Here is a 16775-nt window from a genome sequence, read left to right on the forward strand (position 1 = left end):
GGACGAAGCAGAGAGATTGAAACATCAATTATGAGAGAGAATCATTGATTGGCTGCCTCCTGCATGCCCCCACTGGGGATTGAGCCCGAAACCTGGGCATGTGCCCTTGGCCAGAATTGAACCTGGGACCCTTCAGTCCACAGGCTGATGCTCTATCCACTGAGCCAAACTGGCTAGGGCTTTTCATTACTTTAAAAATATATATCTTTATTGTTGAAAGTATTACAGATGTCCCTTTGTTTATTTCATTACTTTTTAACATTTAGAAAATATCAATTACTGGTAATAGTGATTAGTTTTCAAACAACACTAGAGGCCCAGCACGTGATATCACACGAGACCCAGACCCGCCGCACCGGTGGAACCCAGACTGACTCCTGCCATGCCGGGTGGGACACAGGACCCAAAGTCAAGTCCCTGTCCACCTGCGTGCGCCTTGCCGCACACGTAGCCTCCTGGTGACCAGTCTTTGGTCGTTCCGCCGTGCCGGCATCACGGCCACGGGGTTTTTATGATAGGGATAAATAACAACAAAGAATTATTTAACAACTTTGACTTAGTGGGGCACATAGAAATCAGTATAGTCCTGGAGGTGGTTATGATACTCCCCCCATTTCCCGGATGGTGTTCTCCACCAGGAGCCCTAGGTAGAAGGCACAACAAAAGGAAAGGAACAGTGGAAGGAGGGTAAAACAAAGGTCTTAAGAAATACTGACAACAAAAATTGTTTACCAGATGGCCTGTTCACAGTGAGCTAGAAATAATGAGAAGCATTTTTTCTTCACCAGCAATTCTTTTTTTCTTTCTTCTCATTGTGTTAGAGCAGGGAGCTAGGAGATATGAGCTAGGAGCTGGGGTTTTGGAGGGAGTATGTGTGAGAAGTGACAAACTAAAAATAGACAATGAAGGTGGACATTGTTGCCAACACTTGTTATTTGTTGATTTGTTGCTGGTAGCCATTCTAGCAGGTGTAAGGTGATACCTCATTGTCATTTTAATTTGCATCTTTCTGACTTTGAGCATTTTTTCATATGTCTCTTGGCCATCTGTATGGTACCTTCAGAAAAGTGTCTATTTAGGTCCTTTGCTCATTTTTAAAAAATATAATTCTTTGTCTTCCTTTTGTTAAGTTGTGAGTTCCTTATGTATTTTGGATATTAACCCTTTATCAGATGTATCCCATTGGCAAATATATTCTCCCATGCAGTGGGCTCCCTTTTCATTTTGTTGATGATTTCTTTTGCTGTGGGTGCAGAAGCTTTTTATTTTGATGTTGTCCCATTTGTTTATTTTCTCCTTGTTTCCCTTTCCCTAGGAGATGTATCCACAACTTTATTGCCTGAGAGATGTCTGCGATTTTGGTGCCTATGGTTTCTTCTAGGATTTTTATGGTTTCATGACTTTCATTTAAATCTTTTATCCATTTTGAGTTTATTCTTGCATATGGTGTAAGCTGGTGGTCTAGTTTCATTTTTTGCATGTACCTATTTAATTTTCCCATCATGATTTATTGAAGAGACTGTCTTAACTCCATTGTATTCTCTTGCCTCTTTTGTCAAATATTAATTGAGTGTAATGGTTTGAGTCAATTTCTGTGGTTTCCAGTCTGTTCCATTGATCTATATGCCTGTCTTGTGCCAGTACCAGGCTGTTTTGATTATGGTGGCTTTGTAGTATAACTTGAAATCTGGTATTGTGATTCCTCCAACTTTATTCTTCTTTCTCAAGATTGCTGCAGCTATTTGAGGTCTTTTGTGGTAATAACCTGAACAGTGAGCCGAGGTTTTCTTCCCTGGGGTTATGTCTCATGATGTCAAAGAATGAGCTCCACAAACCAGAAGATTTAAACAAAAGTGTGGAAAATTTATTACAAGCAGATTGAGACTTCCTGCACTGGGAGGGGGAACCCAATAATGGGCTGCCTGTTAAAGCCTTGTAGTCTAGGGGTATATATTTGCTACAAGTCTGTTCTATATCTACCTGTGTCTTCACCTGATTGATTCCTTTAATTGTTCTTGTCTAGCTACCGACATGAACTTTCCCTGTTTCTATGGGTCAGTTCATCTTAGTGTTGCAGATCCTCCCTAGTTTCATATGCCTGCCACTTTGAGCCCCAAAACATTTTAGTATGCCTGCTTGGTTGGAGTCTGTAATCAGGCTTGCTCAAACTGCCATGTCTGCTCCTGCCTATGTCCCACCTGCCTTTGTTTTCCACTGGACTCCTGCCTGTATGCTTGCATGTCAAGCTAACCCTCTCGTTGGTACAAAAAAGTAATAATGTTTATATTAATTACTTGTTGAAATGATAATATAGTCCATTCTCATTGTTTGTGGTAGTTATGTTGTACAAAGTTGCTATAAACACTGAATTAGATTTGCGGCCGCTGAGGGGGCCTGCCGCGGACACCCAACTGCGCCTCTCAACGGCAGGGTGTTCGCGGCAGCCCCCCTCAGCGGCCGCGGACCATCAAAAGTGGGGGAGCTGGGTGCCTGTCTGCTCCGGCACCAGGCCTTTCAGAAGCCTCCGCCGAGCCGGAGGCTTCTGAAAGGCTTGGTGCACCAGCGGACAGGCACCCAGCTCCACCGCGAAAAGCGAAAGCGTGTAGGGGACCCTACATGTGCATGATTCAATCATGCACTGGGCCTCTAGTATTATATGAAAGTGCCCAATTGCTTGGGTGTCCTCCAGTGCACCGAAAGGTTGGTGGTTCTATTCCTGGTTAGGACACATGCCTGGGTCACAGGTTCTATCCCCAGTAGGCAGACAATTGATGTTTTACTCTCACATTGATATTTCTCTCTCTCCCTCTCCATTCCTCTTTCTCTAAAATTCAATAAAAATCTTTTAAAAATTCTCCCCATGCCTGGCTGATGTGGCTCAGTGGTTGAGTGTCGACATATGCACTAGGAGGTCAGGGTTCGATTCCCAGTGTGGGGCGTGCAGGAGGCAGCTGATCAATGATTCTCTCTCATCATTGATGTTTCTATCTCCCTCTCCCTTCCTCTCTGAAATCAATAAAAATATTTTAAAAATAATTCTTCCCAATTCCTTAATAGCATTTAAATATTCAGTCATTATTTAATTAAACAATATATAACTGTTTTGTTATCTCAGTGAGAAATAGGTTACAAAATTATGTACCGTATTTTCCAGCGTATAAGACAGCCCCCAACTTTTCCAGTTAAAATATAGAGTTTGGGATATACCCGCCCTATACGATGACACCCGGCATATAAGATGACCCCCGACTTTTGAGAAGATTTTCCTGGGTTAAAAAGTCGTCTTATACGCCAGAAAATACGGTATTTTAAATACAGACAAATAGGCAACCTGAAATACCACATCAAATATTTCCAATAAATATGGGTATTTTAGATAGTTACTTTAAAACTTCATGCTGTGTAGCTTCAATCTTGCTATTCAGTGATGTTTCAACCATCTTTTGTTGACATTCAGCAAATTCACTATAGTGATTCTTTTACTTTTTCTTATTCACCCAGCTCCTTCACACTCATCCTTGACTTAATCTTCTATGCTACTAGAATGTATAAATCGTCAGTTTTAAGTTTCATGTCATTCCCGTAACCCCTGTCAGCCTCTCACCTCAAAATATATTTGTCTGTACCTTCATCTTTGCCTTTGAATTTCTCTGTAGTGCCACCCACTTCTCTTTCTCCACTCAAGAAGATATAATCCATTCTCACTTTGGACCAAAACTTATTAACATGTACTTTCTTTAATTTGCATGAAAGTTAAGAAGTCAAATAATGTTGAAAAGTTTTATTAAAAAATCTTCAATCCCATGATTTCTTTCCTTTTAACCATTTTAGCTGTTTTTGCTTGGTATTTCACCTCAACATTTTAAAATAATATGCATGTAACTCTTTCTCTTGAATTATTTATATAATTGCCTAATATAGTTATAATAATTCTCTTACATTCATATTAAGTATAAATATGTAAAGTTCATTCACAGCTGAGCCAAGTAGTACACTATGAGAACATTTCTTTAATCATAGAATTTTTTTTTGCCTGGAGAAGTGATTACCTCCTTTTTCTTTTTCTTTCTGGTTTTGATGCTTGATATATCCCTCCAGACTGTGTTTTTGCTTTTTCCTTTTAGCATGCTTTGTAATTTTTGTTAAAAGCTGGACATAATGTATCAGGTCAAAGGAACTAAGGTAGACAGGCCTTTATTGTGAGATTCTATGTTTATCTGGCTGTGTTTATTGTTCCTTGTATCTGTGTTATCAGAGGCTAAAATTTCCTCTACTGTTCTTGTTTTTTGTCTGTCCCATTGTCTTTGGATTTCCCTAGAGACTTCTTCTTAAATAGGGTCTGAGGCTTGTAGTTCTTTTAGATATAATCCCATTATATAGGAGTCCTCTTGAAGTGGTGGTGAGGTGGGGGTAAGAGGGACATTCTGTAGTCCTATGATTGAGTCTATTAGTGAACCCGAATTGGATATTTCTCTTGCTCTATGTCAGAGGGTAGAGGGAACTGGAGTTGGGTATTTCCTGTCCTGCAGGCTAGCTGGGCTTTGGTAAAACCCCATTTGCTCAGGTTCTGGTACAACAGTTTTCTTTGAGGAAACAAAGAGCTTGTTAAAGAAAAGAGAGTGAGCTGCAGGTGTATTTCAGAATGCTTACTTTTTCTCTTTTGCCAGTAGCATGAGGAAAGTTTTCTTCCCTCTTTACAGTGAGAATCTTGTAGGATTCATGGAGTTAAATTCACAAAAGTGTGTGGGTCCCTTAAGGCTGGGTCCTCAGAGTTTTTAACTCTCAAGCTTGTTTACACTGAATCTTCAGCAATCTGTCAATCACAATTTAAAGTTATCCTACTGGGATTGTCTCCAGATGTGGGCTTCTGCAGATGGTATGCTGTGATTCTATGTATTGACCTATCTTTAAAGTTTTTTGGGGCAGCAGCTTGCCATGCAATCTCACTTCTTTTATGTGGCTAAGAAAAGTTGATTTTCAGTTTGTTCAATTTTTTTTCTTGTGAGGATGAAAATGTACTTCCAAAAGCCTAACATGTTGGACCAGAAACCTGAAATCCTTTACTTCAAACCTCTAGCTAAGTTTTCTTATTCACTCCTAAAGTCCTATAAAATCTCTCTCAACAAAGTTAATCAGATATCTACCTGTACCTTTTGTGTGATTGTTTGTTTTCTGGGGACATCCCTTTTGAAACCCCATGTTCTGTCCACCTGGAATGCTCATGCTCTAAATTGGCTGCATCCCAAGGCTTCTTTTTGCTACAATCCTATGACTTCCTGCTATATTTCTTCTGCCTTTTAGCCTTTTTTATATGCAGCCCATGCTTTCTCTTTTTTGTTTTTGTTTTTTGTTTACTTCCTCATTTTAGTGGAGCACATATTTCTACAGCTTCACACACACACAAAAAGGTTTATGGATAGCGCCTTTTGAAATACCTTCAATGTCTGAAATAGTGTATACTACTATTACACTTAATTATTAGTTTGGTGGAATATAGAATACTTGGTTGAAAATAATTTTCCCTCAGAATATTAAAGATATGGCTCCACTGATCTCTAATGTTCAGTGTTACTTTTGAAGAGCCCAATGCTACTTTGGTTCTTGTTTTATTATTATTGCTAGGGGCCCAGTGCACGAATCTGTGCACCTTGAAAGGAACTGTGGGCTGTGAGGCTGTGGTGGGCACAGGGGCGGGTTTTGGCCCCTCCTCTTTCTCCCCACCCGGCCCCTTCCACCACAGCCCTTGGCCCCATGTCTGCCAGTAGCCTGGCTCCTGCCACTGCTGCTCCCACATACCACCCGCTCGCACCCATGAAGTGGCAGCTGCTGCCCCAATTGCCCCTCAGGAGCAGGGAGAGATGGAGAAGCTCTCAGGGGTGATTAGGGCCAGCAGCTATTGCTTGCACCCACTGATGGTGCCGAGCAATTGGGACCAGTGCCTGGTGTTGGCAGTGGGTGTGAGCAGTGGCTCCGGTGCTGGAATAGGAGCAAAGACTTTTCAGTAATCACCAGAGGATTGCCCCGATGATAGCAACCGGCACTCCACCTTGGTCTGGCACCCCCACTCACCTGCTCCACCATCCTGCCGCAGCCGATACCTGCCATGTTCTGTGGTCTGCTGCCTACTGCCAATGCCTGCCATGTTCTGCGCACGTCCCTTGGTGATCAGTGCACATCATGGTGACCAGTTTTTCAGTTGTTCCACTATTTGGTCTATTTGCATATTAGCCTTTTATTATATAGGATTTTTTCCTTCTGGAAGCTTTAGGATTTTATCTTTATCTTTGGGATTCTGAAATTCTACAATGATGTGCCTTACTTTGTTGTGTTTTTTTTTTTAATCATAATTGTGCTACTTAAACTCATTTAACTGGAAACTCATATCTTTCAATTATGAAATTTTCTGTGTTCTCTCTTGAACTCTTATAAGTTGGATTTCGATCTTCCAAATTTTCCTTAACCATTCTCTCTTGTTTTCTAATGGTTTACTTTTTGTACTAGTTCCTAATAGATTTTCTTGTCTTCCAAGAATTTAACAATTTTTAAATTTTATTTTTGTTATCATATTCTTAACAATGTGCTTTGGCCATTTCTTACCAATTCATTTATTCATTCATTCATTCCACAAATATGTATGGAACATGTACAATATGCAAGCACTGTTGTAGGTCTCAAGGTCTTAGAGATACTGTAAAGAAAAAGCCAGATGCCTATTCTCATGGAGCTTATATTTTGAGTTGGGGATAAAGAAAATAAGTAAACAAAGATAATCTGAGGTACTCAAACTCAGTGAGAAAGATAAAACAGGGCATTGCAATTGAGAGTGATTGTCCAACTGCTTTCAGTGGAGAGGTTAAAGAAATGCTGCTATCAGAATGTGGCTTTTGTTCTAAAACCTGACTGAGGAGAAACAGGTAGTCCTGTGAAGAACATTCCAGAGAGAGCAAAGAGCCAGTCAAAGGCCGAGTGTCTGTGATGGTGAGGTGTGAGGTTGGGGATGTAATTTGGCCTATGTAGGTCAGTGAGCCTCCTTCTATTACCTTGGCCAGAGAGGCCTCTGGGTCCCAAGAACACACAGGAGAAGAACTGGTCAGAAAGGATTGGTGAAGGAATGTTTCAGCGTGATGACCACCTTTAGGTTGTTGAAAATCATCACCTGGCAAAAGTCAGTAAGTAAATTTAAAAATTTCCTTTCCTTCAATGCACCAAGAACATTATCTTCATACTAGGGGCCCAGTGCACGAAATTTGTACACTGGGGGTTGGGAGTCTCTCAGCCCAACCAGCCTGCTCTCACATACTGGGAGCCTTCAGGGGATGTCCTACTGATGGCTTAGGCCCGCTCCCCATAGGCCTAAGCCGAAGTCTGGCCTCCCTTTGTGGGAGGCAACCGGGCTGATCAAGGGAAGGCACCAACCCCATCACCCCGCTGCTGCAGCCACTGCCAGTCACCGCAGCCAGCAAGATGTTTTCATCAACATGGACTCCAGTCCCTTCACCAAGAAAAAATGACAACTTTCTTTAGGCATTTTCAAGATGTGTCTTTCATAGGATATGCATTTCTTTCTTTCTTTATTTTTTATCCTCACCTGAGGATATGTTTCCATTGACTTTTAGAGAATGTGGAAGAGAAAGGGAAAGACAGAGAGAAACATCAAAGTGAGAGGAACACTTTGATTGGTAGCCTCCTGTATGAGCCCTGACCTGGGCCCCAGCCAGGGAGGAGCCTGCAACCTAGGTACATGCCCTTGATCAGAATTGAACCCAGACCCTGTTGTCTGCAGGCCGAGGCATTATCCACTGAGTCAAACCGGCTAGGGCAGGATATGACATTTCTTAGCCCTCCAGCAGTGGACCTTCATTTTTTTCTCCAGAAGTGTGGTGGAAAAACCCTAAATCACCTTTTTGGATTCTTATTACCCAAGTTACTAAGAATATTACCAGTGGCATACAGGAAGCTTAGCCAATGAATGGTCAGAAAAGGTGTTTCCTCTATAGTTCACACCAATCGAGGGCTGGGCCCTGCCCAGGCCTAAAGCCTCTGGTCGAAGCTTTAGGCCTGGGCAGGCTCCTCCAGCTCCCTCTGATCACCGGCTCAGCCCCTGCCCAGGCCTGCCCAGACCGAAAGCCTCTTGGGCAGGAGTGGACCCCCAGATCCCTGTGATCAATCACAGGGGGTCAGCTCCTGCCCAGGCCGAAAGCAGACCCCCAGCTCCCTGCGATCGATTGTAGGGGCTCTGCTCCGGCACAAGGCCGAAAGCCTCCAGCGGCACCAGGCCAAAAGCCGGAGCGGACACCCAGCTCCCTGCCATCGATTGCAGGGGGTCTGCTCTGGTACCAGGTCAAAAGCCCCCACCAGAGACTTTCGGCCTGGGCCAAAGCGGACACCCAGCTCCCTGCAATAGGTCACAGGGGGTCCGCAGGTGCACCAGGCCGAAGCAACCCTTAGCTCCCTGCGATCGATCGCAGGGGGTCCACTCCTGCACCAGGCCTAAGCAACCTCCAGCTCCCTGCGATCGATTGCAGGGGATCTGCTCTGGCACCAGGCCAAAAGTTTCCGCCGGAGGCTTTCTGCCTGGTGCGGGAGCGGACCCCAGCTCCCTGCGATCAGTCTCAGGGGGTCCACTCAGGGCGCCTATGTATGCAAATTAACCGCCATCTTGGTTGGGTTAATTTGCATACTCGCCCTGATTGGCTGGTGGGCGTGGCTTGGGTGTAGCGAAGGTGCAGTCAATTTGCATATTGCTCTTTTATTAGGAAGGATTCAAAGTACAACAAGTACTAAAAGTCTTATTTGTGGGAGAACAAAGCATTGAATGAAAGCCACATTTTAGGTGTTCAAAGATGGTTGTGAAAAGTAAGAACCAAAATAAACCAGAACAAAAGAGGAGTAAGTAGTAGCCATTAGTCACACTTCAAGAATCTAGAACATAACTGTCAACAAAACCTTGATAACATAGAGTTCTGGGAAGAAAGTTTATCATGTAATCTTTATCATTGGGTTGAATTAACTATCACATTGGAACATCTTTGTAAATGCTGAAATCATTAGGGGATATATGTCTTCCCCCACACCCACAGAGAGGCATAAACTTTAAATGTGAAGAATTTAGTCAACTTAGTCCTTTTTGGTAAATCACTATTCTAAAAAAAAAAGCCTTAACATTTTTTTTTACTGTTGGTTAAATAAAAGTAGCAATAGATACAATCTGCCCTGAGCAAACAGACCACACATCAATAAGCGAACACTTAGCCTAAGCTATTTTCCATGAAACCCATGAAGCATTTCTAATAGAAACTTAACAAGCTACAATGCAGCAAACACGCCAATCTTCAGCTCTAGAAAGGAAATGTGATCCTGCATGCAGACACAGAAGCTTTTTAATTTAGCTGGAAGAGAGTGTGACTGTGCAGTTGGGTGATGTAATTTTTTTAATTGCTAAAGTGTCATTGTTTTTTATTTTATGTTTATTGAAAATAAAATGACACATGTAAGAATAGCAATAATTCTTGTTCCAGTCTGATGGCTTAATCTTACTAATTATGAAAATATATGCTACATGCTAGTTGCCGCTGGGAATATTTAATAAAATATTGGAATACATTTCTTGTGCTTGCCTTTTAAGAGGATTAATAAAAGTACCTTAATCTGTAATATTTAAAACTTTATTGATTTTAAGTGTGTATGACACAGCACGGGGATGATCAATGGACAAGATGGATGTACCACTGTGAGGATCTTCATCATTCAACACAGTGCCGGTGTGTGGAGACTGAGGCACAAAGTCCTGGAAGGGGAGGTAAAGGCATTATTAGCAAGATCTTACACTTGTCTGGATGCTTCCTGTCTGAGTCATCTGTGTGCACATTTTTCATTTGAGCTCCACAAGCCTCCAAGGTGGCAGGGCCAACAAGTCAGCTGTCTCCATTGGGTAGATGAGGATCTTAAAGCTTGTCCTGGCCAAGATCACAAAGGTGGAGACCATGCTTCACATACACACATACTCAAATGGACAAAGTGTCTCCACCACTTCTGTCCAAAGGCCTCTTTGGCAACTGGAAAGATGTCGGGACCCTATTTTGTTGCCGAGGGAGTGGATGCTTGTGCTAAACCCCTCCTCCTCTCTCCCTTCACAGCTCAGAGACATTTTGGGATCCAGGAACCTCTGGCTCCAGAAAACTTTACATAGACAAGTTTCCTGCTAACTCCAAGACGACAAGGCCCCACCTCACGACAAGGCCCCACTTCCCACAGTTCTTGGCCAGTGACACGGCCTGAGGAGGGCCACCCCGGCGCTGGTGGACCCGCGGGGGTGCCACAGACTGGACGCCACCGCCATGGGAGGGAGCCCGCAGCGACGATCTTTATTGCATGTTTTGCCCTCTGGATGCGTTTGGAGGAACCACATTCCTCCTAGCATGCGAGGGAAGGCCTTCATGCTGTGGACAGGGCTGTCCGCACTCGGAAGGAGGGTTGTCCTGCGATTTTTCTTAATTTATTTCACCCAGTTCTCCAGACGTGGCCTCGGTCTTCGGACGAGATTCACATAGGAAACGCTGAGGACTTCTGCAGCCACGTGCAATTGGGGGTCCAGTGGGCTCTGCCCGCGCCCCCTCAGCCCCTCTCCCCAGCTGTCCCTGGCTGTCACCTCTCCCCACCCAGCCAGAGGCACCAGAAGCAACCCGGTTGTGGCATGCTGGCCCGGCCCCCTCTACTTCGGTGGGGCCAAGTGGCAGTCCCAAGGGGTCAGTGGCCGAGACAGGCGGGCTAGGCCGAGGCTGGTGGAGCAGGAGCAGGAGCAGGAGCAGGAGCAGGAGCAGGAGCAGGAGCAGGAGCAGGAGCAGGAGCAGGAGCAGGTTGAGCCCGTCGCTGTATATTATGCTGTTCATGTGCATTTGGGCTAATTTTAGAGAAGAACCCCCACCCCCTTTTCTCCCTCCCGGACGCTTCCCCTTGTAGCGCCTTCCTCTGGAGGCTTCTCTCCTGCCATCCAGCCTGCGCCCTCCGCCTCCCGGCCAGGCACTGCGCTGCACCGCTGCATTTTTTTTACATTCAACTTTAGTATTTTTACTATTATGAGACTTTCCCTCCAAATTCCTCAATAAGAATGACTTTTCAACTTAAAAAAACAAAACAAACAAACAGTAGGAGGGAAAGTCCCAAGACAACCGTACAGCTTCACGTCTTCCTCCAGGGCTTCCTAGGGCGGGGGCGGCGGACAGCCCTCGGCCACATGAAGGCTTTCAGAAAAGTCCACCTCCACTCCTTGTCTTGCAACATTCAAAGTTCCGACCTGCCTCCCCACCTTGCCATCCCAATATGACGGCAGCCAGTTCCTAATTGGCTCTAATCACGTCCATCTAAAGCTTTGCTCGGCCTCCCAAGGGTAGAAAAGAGAAAGCTGGTGCCTCCGGGTCCACCGACCCATGAGGCTGGCAAAGGCCCCGCGCCAGACTCGGGGGAAGTTGGTTCGCCCCCTTTGCTTCCCGGACCAACACCCACTCCCAGGCTTCTCCCTGGAGCGCCAGGAGGCGGGAAAGAGGAGGCGGCGCAGAGAGCTCAGTTGCCCAAACATCCTCGTGGCTCCCCGGCGCAGCGAGGAACAGGTGCCTTTTCTCTGATGTCCGTCCGGGGGCAGAGCCGGCTGCCCCTTGCAGCCTGTCGCGCCCCTTTCCCTGGCACCTGCTGGTCTTTGCGCCCTGGTCTCCCCCCTCCGCCCTTTGCAAGTCTGGGCGGGCGCCCGCTCTCAGGTGATTATTGCCAACCCGCCCCCAGGAAGCGGGGGTGGGCGCGCCGGCGCGGCGGGGCGCGGGCATAAAGGGACGGCGCGGGCCCCGGGGCCGCATCACACGCAGCATGCCGGCCCGCGCCCCGCCGCCGCTGCCGCCGCTGCTGCTGCTGCTGGCCCTCGGCGGGCGCCTTCTGCGTGCGGAGCCTGGGGACGGTGCGGAGACCTGGGCCCGCTTCGCGCGCCCTCTGGCCCCCGAGGATGCCGGCCTCCTCCACGACACCTTCCCCGACGGCTTCTTCTGGGCTGTGGGTACCGCCGCCTACCAGACCGAGGGCGGCTGGCGGCAGCACGGCAAGGGCGCGTCCATCTGGGACACGTTCACCCACTCCCCCCCGACACTCCAGGGAGACCCCCCCGGAGCCGGGCCGCCGACGGGCGCCCCGTCACGGTCCCTGTCCGCCACCGGGGACGTGGCCAGCGACAGCTACAACAACGTCTTTCGCGACACGGAGGGGCTGCGTGAGCTCGGGGTCACCCACTACCGCTTCTCCATCTCGTGGGCGCGAGTGCTCCCCCACGGCAGCGCGGGCACCCCCAACCGCGAAGGGCTGCGCTACTACCGACGCCTGCTGGAGCGGCTGCGGGAGCTGGGGGTGCAGCCCGTGGTCACCCTGTACCACTGGGACCTGCCGCAGCGCCTGCAGGACGCGCACGGCGGCTGGGCCAGCCGCGCTCTGGCGGACCACTTCAGGGACTTCGCGGAGCTCTGCTTCCGCCACTTCGGCGGCCAGGTCAAGTACTGGATCACCATCGACAACCCCTACGTGGTGGCCTGGCACGGCTACGCCACGGGGCGCCTGGCCCCCGGCGTCCGGGGTAGCTCTCGCCTCGGATACCTGGTGGCGCACAACCTCCTGCTGGTGAGTTGGAGGGGCCAGGGCCTGGGCCAAGGCCTCGGGAGACTCCAGGGTCAAGAGGGCTGAGATGTTTGTGTGATCACTTGGGAGTCGCACGTGAAGGGCGGCTCGGGGCGGAGCGGGGGAGGGGGGGGGTGTGGGGGGGTGGGAGGGCGTGGAGTTGGGAATGGCATGGAAATCCCGCAGTGGGTGCGCCAGTGAGTGCCCAGAGTGAGTGCCCTTTGGAGACCATTCATTCCTCAGGAAGATAACAGAATCAGTTTCTCCCGGAGAAAAGGGACCTCCTTTCTCTGGGTGAGAGAAACCCTCCAATGTAAGGCGGGGCGGACTTATTAATAGCAGCTCTGGGGAGGATGAGGAGGATGAAGGACCAAGTTTGTTCAGAGGCTGCGGAGACAGCTTCACTCTGCTAGGGTTTGTGGAGATGGCAGGAGTTCAATGTTAATCCAATAGACCTATGTTGCTTGTGACTCAGCACACACCTCAGCTAATGCAAAGGTGTCAAAATCGCATATCGTGGAGAGCTGGGTTTAAATGTCTTCGGAAGTTCTTTTTGTCTAACCTTATTTAATTGGCAAGGATGTGAAAACCCCTAAAACAATCTTAAACAAAGCTGGCCATAAAAGCACATCACTACCGATGTCCTCCAGGTGTATTTCCACGATGCTCTCGTCAGTTGGAAGGATTCCTCCGGGAAGATATTCTTAATCTGAAAAAAAAAAAAAGATCTGAACACTGTTGTACAAAAAGCTTAATAAAATTTTACAGTAGGAAGTGTTGATATGCTATGATCAAGCTGTCTCCCAAAAAATTCTTCCTCCTTTTTCTTCTTTACTTAGTGTTCAAGATTAGGTCTCATTGATATGAGCCTTCATTTATAATGATATCAATTGTTGGTACACTTTTTATAGTTAGTTTTGTATCGAGAGAATATTTTATGTGTATGTACAAACATTTAAATAAAAGTGTTTAAATGTATAACCTTTGGGACTGTATTTTGGTGACTCGTTAAGAATTAAGCCACATATTTTGAACGAATTCAAGACAGAACACTTCTGAGTACTTTTAATTGAAGCTGCAGATAATTGAGGCATCACATATGGATTATTGAGTTGGCTTAGTGCTCTGAGCTGCCAGTGATGTTGTAATAATGGCTAAATACATTGTATGTCAGCTCCACAAAATCTGCTACCACAGATCATAAAAGCATGCTGGATTTGTTTGAAAAAAATTGAGATGTTAGTGATTTCATATTGATATATATCTTTTCATTAACATACTTCAGAACAATGCTAATAAACTTTTCAGTTTGGCCATCCTTTGAAGGAATCAAACAAAAGATCATAAGGACCATCTGTTTATGGTTGGTGATAAAAAAATTACGAGAAGAACTGGCCCCTCTTCTGAGGAAGACATAGGCAAATTTCAGTCCATACCAGAAAAAAAATAAGAGTTCCGAGGACCAGCTGGTGGACCAAATAAGACAATTTCTGCAAAATCACCACTTTAGATTTAAATCACATGAGTTATATTTTTAGAGTGCATGTAATAAACTCCATATGTATACAACATTCATCAGTTGCTATTTTAGTGACTTACATGATTATTTCACATGTAAAATAAGGTATTGAGACAGCAGGAGCTTTCTGGTACTCTGGTATTTTACATAGTCAGCATGCTTTTGATTCTTGTGCCCACTCTCAGCCCTTTAATTAACTTCTTAGTTATATTTTTGGATCCTTACACACACACACACACACACACACACACACACACACAAAACCACCTTGCCAAACACTAATCACCCTTCCCAGAAATGCAGTGGACTCTGAATTCATAGGAAATTAGTGACAGGTGATACTTGCTTTTGCTGATGCTGCAATCAAAATGCTAGTTGTTGTAAAACATTAATTTCTTTGGTTTGGAATTTAGTCACTTTTGTATCTTATGAAGTAAGTTGTCATTATCAAAGAATATCTTAAATTAATTTTTTCATTAGATATTTTAATATTCTTTCTTGGTGTAGTGTTGCAGAGAGGGGGGGGTAGGTAAGTTTTGACCTTACTTGAAGAGATAAAACATATTCTGCAAGTTTTGTTAATAGAACATTTCAGCTGGGGCTTAGATACTGCTGTTAGGGGCCACTGAGCTCCTCACATTTCATTTGCATTTGGGGATCTGATGCTACTGAAGGATAAAGCTGGCCAGCACCCCTCCCCTTTGGTTCTGTACTGTGCTTCCACTCTTAAAAGTTGGGTAAGGATACCCCCTGGGTACACTGGAAATTTTACATGCCCCCCCTCCCCGCCCCGGAGATTTAAGAATCATTGTTTGTTGGGCTGGAGGACAGAGGCAGGCCAAACTATAGGATGAATCAAGGGGGGATCTTTTGTGAGTTCCTGATACTGAGATAAACCTTGACAGAGAGGGGAGGGGAGGGGAGGGGAGGGGAGGGGAGGGGAGGGGAGGGGAGGGGAGGGGAGGGAAGGGAAGGGAAGGGAAGGGAGAAACAGCACTTAGAACTGAAAGAATTTTCCTGAAGAGCTCTGGGAGGCTGGACTGCTTTGCTCATCTTACCTTATAATAGAGAAACATGCAAATTGACCGCACCTCCGCTATGCCCACGATTGGGCCGGCAGGAGGCTGGGGGCGGGACTCCGGGTGGCATATCCGCCGTTAAGAAGATCAAGATGGCGGTGCCCACTGGCCGGGCCCATGCCGCCGCTCCCAGGGGTGCCTGGGGCGATCGGCACCCCGGGGGGGCGTGGCCGGCCCCTCCCGCCCCTCCCGCTTCTCCCTGGGGTCCCGGGGTTGATCGGCCACCTGGGGGCGCGTGGCCCTGCCCCTCCCGCCCCTCCCGGAGGTCCCGGGGGGCGATCGGCCACCCGGGGGGGCGTGGCCGGCCCCTCCCGGGGGTCCCAGAGGGGATCGGCCACCAGGGGGGGGCGTGGCCCGGCCCCTCCTGCCACTCCCGGGGGTCCCAGGGGCGGAGGCTTTCCCGGCCTTGGGCACCAGTGGGCAGCCTGCACAGATCGCAAGAAACCACTGGGGGTCGGCTCCTGGGATCCTTAGCAAGGTTGTTGGGCCAAGCCCCGACCCTGAAAAAGGCAGAAGGCGGTGGCCACAGCCAAGGCCTGGGTCCCTGGTGCCAGCAGAATACTGGTGCAGGCAGCCAGGTGAATGAAGGTCTATTGCACGAATCTTCGTGCAAACGGGCTACTAGTCTGTGTATAACGCAGAAAGAGAACACACCTTCTCTCTCAGACTTGAAGAGGGACTGTGTGCCTTCACAGATCTTGAAAGATAGTTCTTGAGGACCCCTGCAAAACTAGCATTGAGGCCTATAGTTGGGAATTCAGTCTCTGAGTTTTTCACTCTGCCCATGGGTTTCTGAGCGGACCAGGACTGAGGTGAAGAAGCTGACCTGTCTGCAATATTTATCTAGCCACTCTTCCCTCTTTCTTGACACACCTCAACTTGACTTCCAGAGCCCTATTCTCTCTTACTTCTCCTCTCAGCTCACTGGTGATCCCTTCTCAGTCCCCTTCGCTTATGCCTCCTCAACTTGCCTCTAATATTGGCATGCCCAGGACTTCACCCTGGGGCCTTTGCTCTAGAGTGATCTCTTGAATACTCTCTGTATCCTGATGACTGAAAACTTTGTCTCCAGCCGGAACTTCTTCTCTGAGCTCTGTATATGAATAGACTACTGTCTTATCTACTCAGATGTCCAATAGGCATGTCACATTGAACACACCCAAATACAAACTTCTGTTTTTCCCCATCTTCGTTATGGCAACTTTGCTCTTTCAGATGGGTGGTGTCACAAACCTTACTTCCTCCTTTTCTCTCACATCTTATTTTGAATCCATCAACAGCTCCAACAGCTCCCACAATTTTCAAAATATATCCAGAATCCAACCACTTCTCTCTCTATCTAAAACTACAGTAGGCGGATCCATCACATTCTCCCTGGATAATTGGAATAGTTTCCTAGCTGATGCCCTTGCTTCTGCCCTCATCCGCTGCAGTGATGGATCTTCTCAAGGATACTGTTATATGGGTGTTAGGTTTGATCAGGCAATTGAACTGATACCCCTCCACCAGGAACTGGCTTTTCAGGTCAT

The 16775-nt window shown here is 46.9% G+C and overlaps 1 protein-coding gene across 1 annotated transcript in view; it reads left to right on the forward strand.

Moving 5' to 3' along the window:
• Positions 1-11856: 11856 nt before the first annotated feature.
• KL (klotho) overlaps positions 11857-16775 on the forward strand; it is a gene marked incomplete at both ends in the record, with an annotated part of 39329 nt that continues 34410 nt past the window's right edge. The window contains one exon of the mRNA XM_079779495.1: positions 11857-12651. Coding sequence (XP_079635621.1) covers positions 11857-12651 — 795 coding nt within the window. The remainder of the gene's footprint in view (positions 12652-16775) is intronic.

The sequence above is a fragment of the Cnephaeus nilssonii genome, assembly GCF_951640355.1.
Source record: "Cnephaeus nilssonii genome assembly, chromosome: 8".
Classification (NCBI taxonomy): Eukaryota; Metazoa; Chordata; class Mammalia; order Chiroptera; family Vespertilionidae; genus Cnephaeus; species Cnephaeus nilssonii.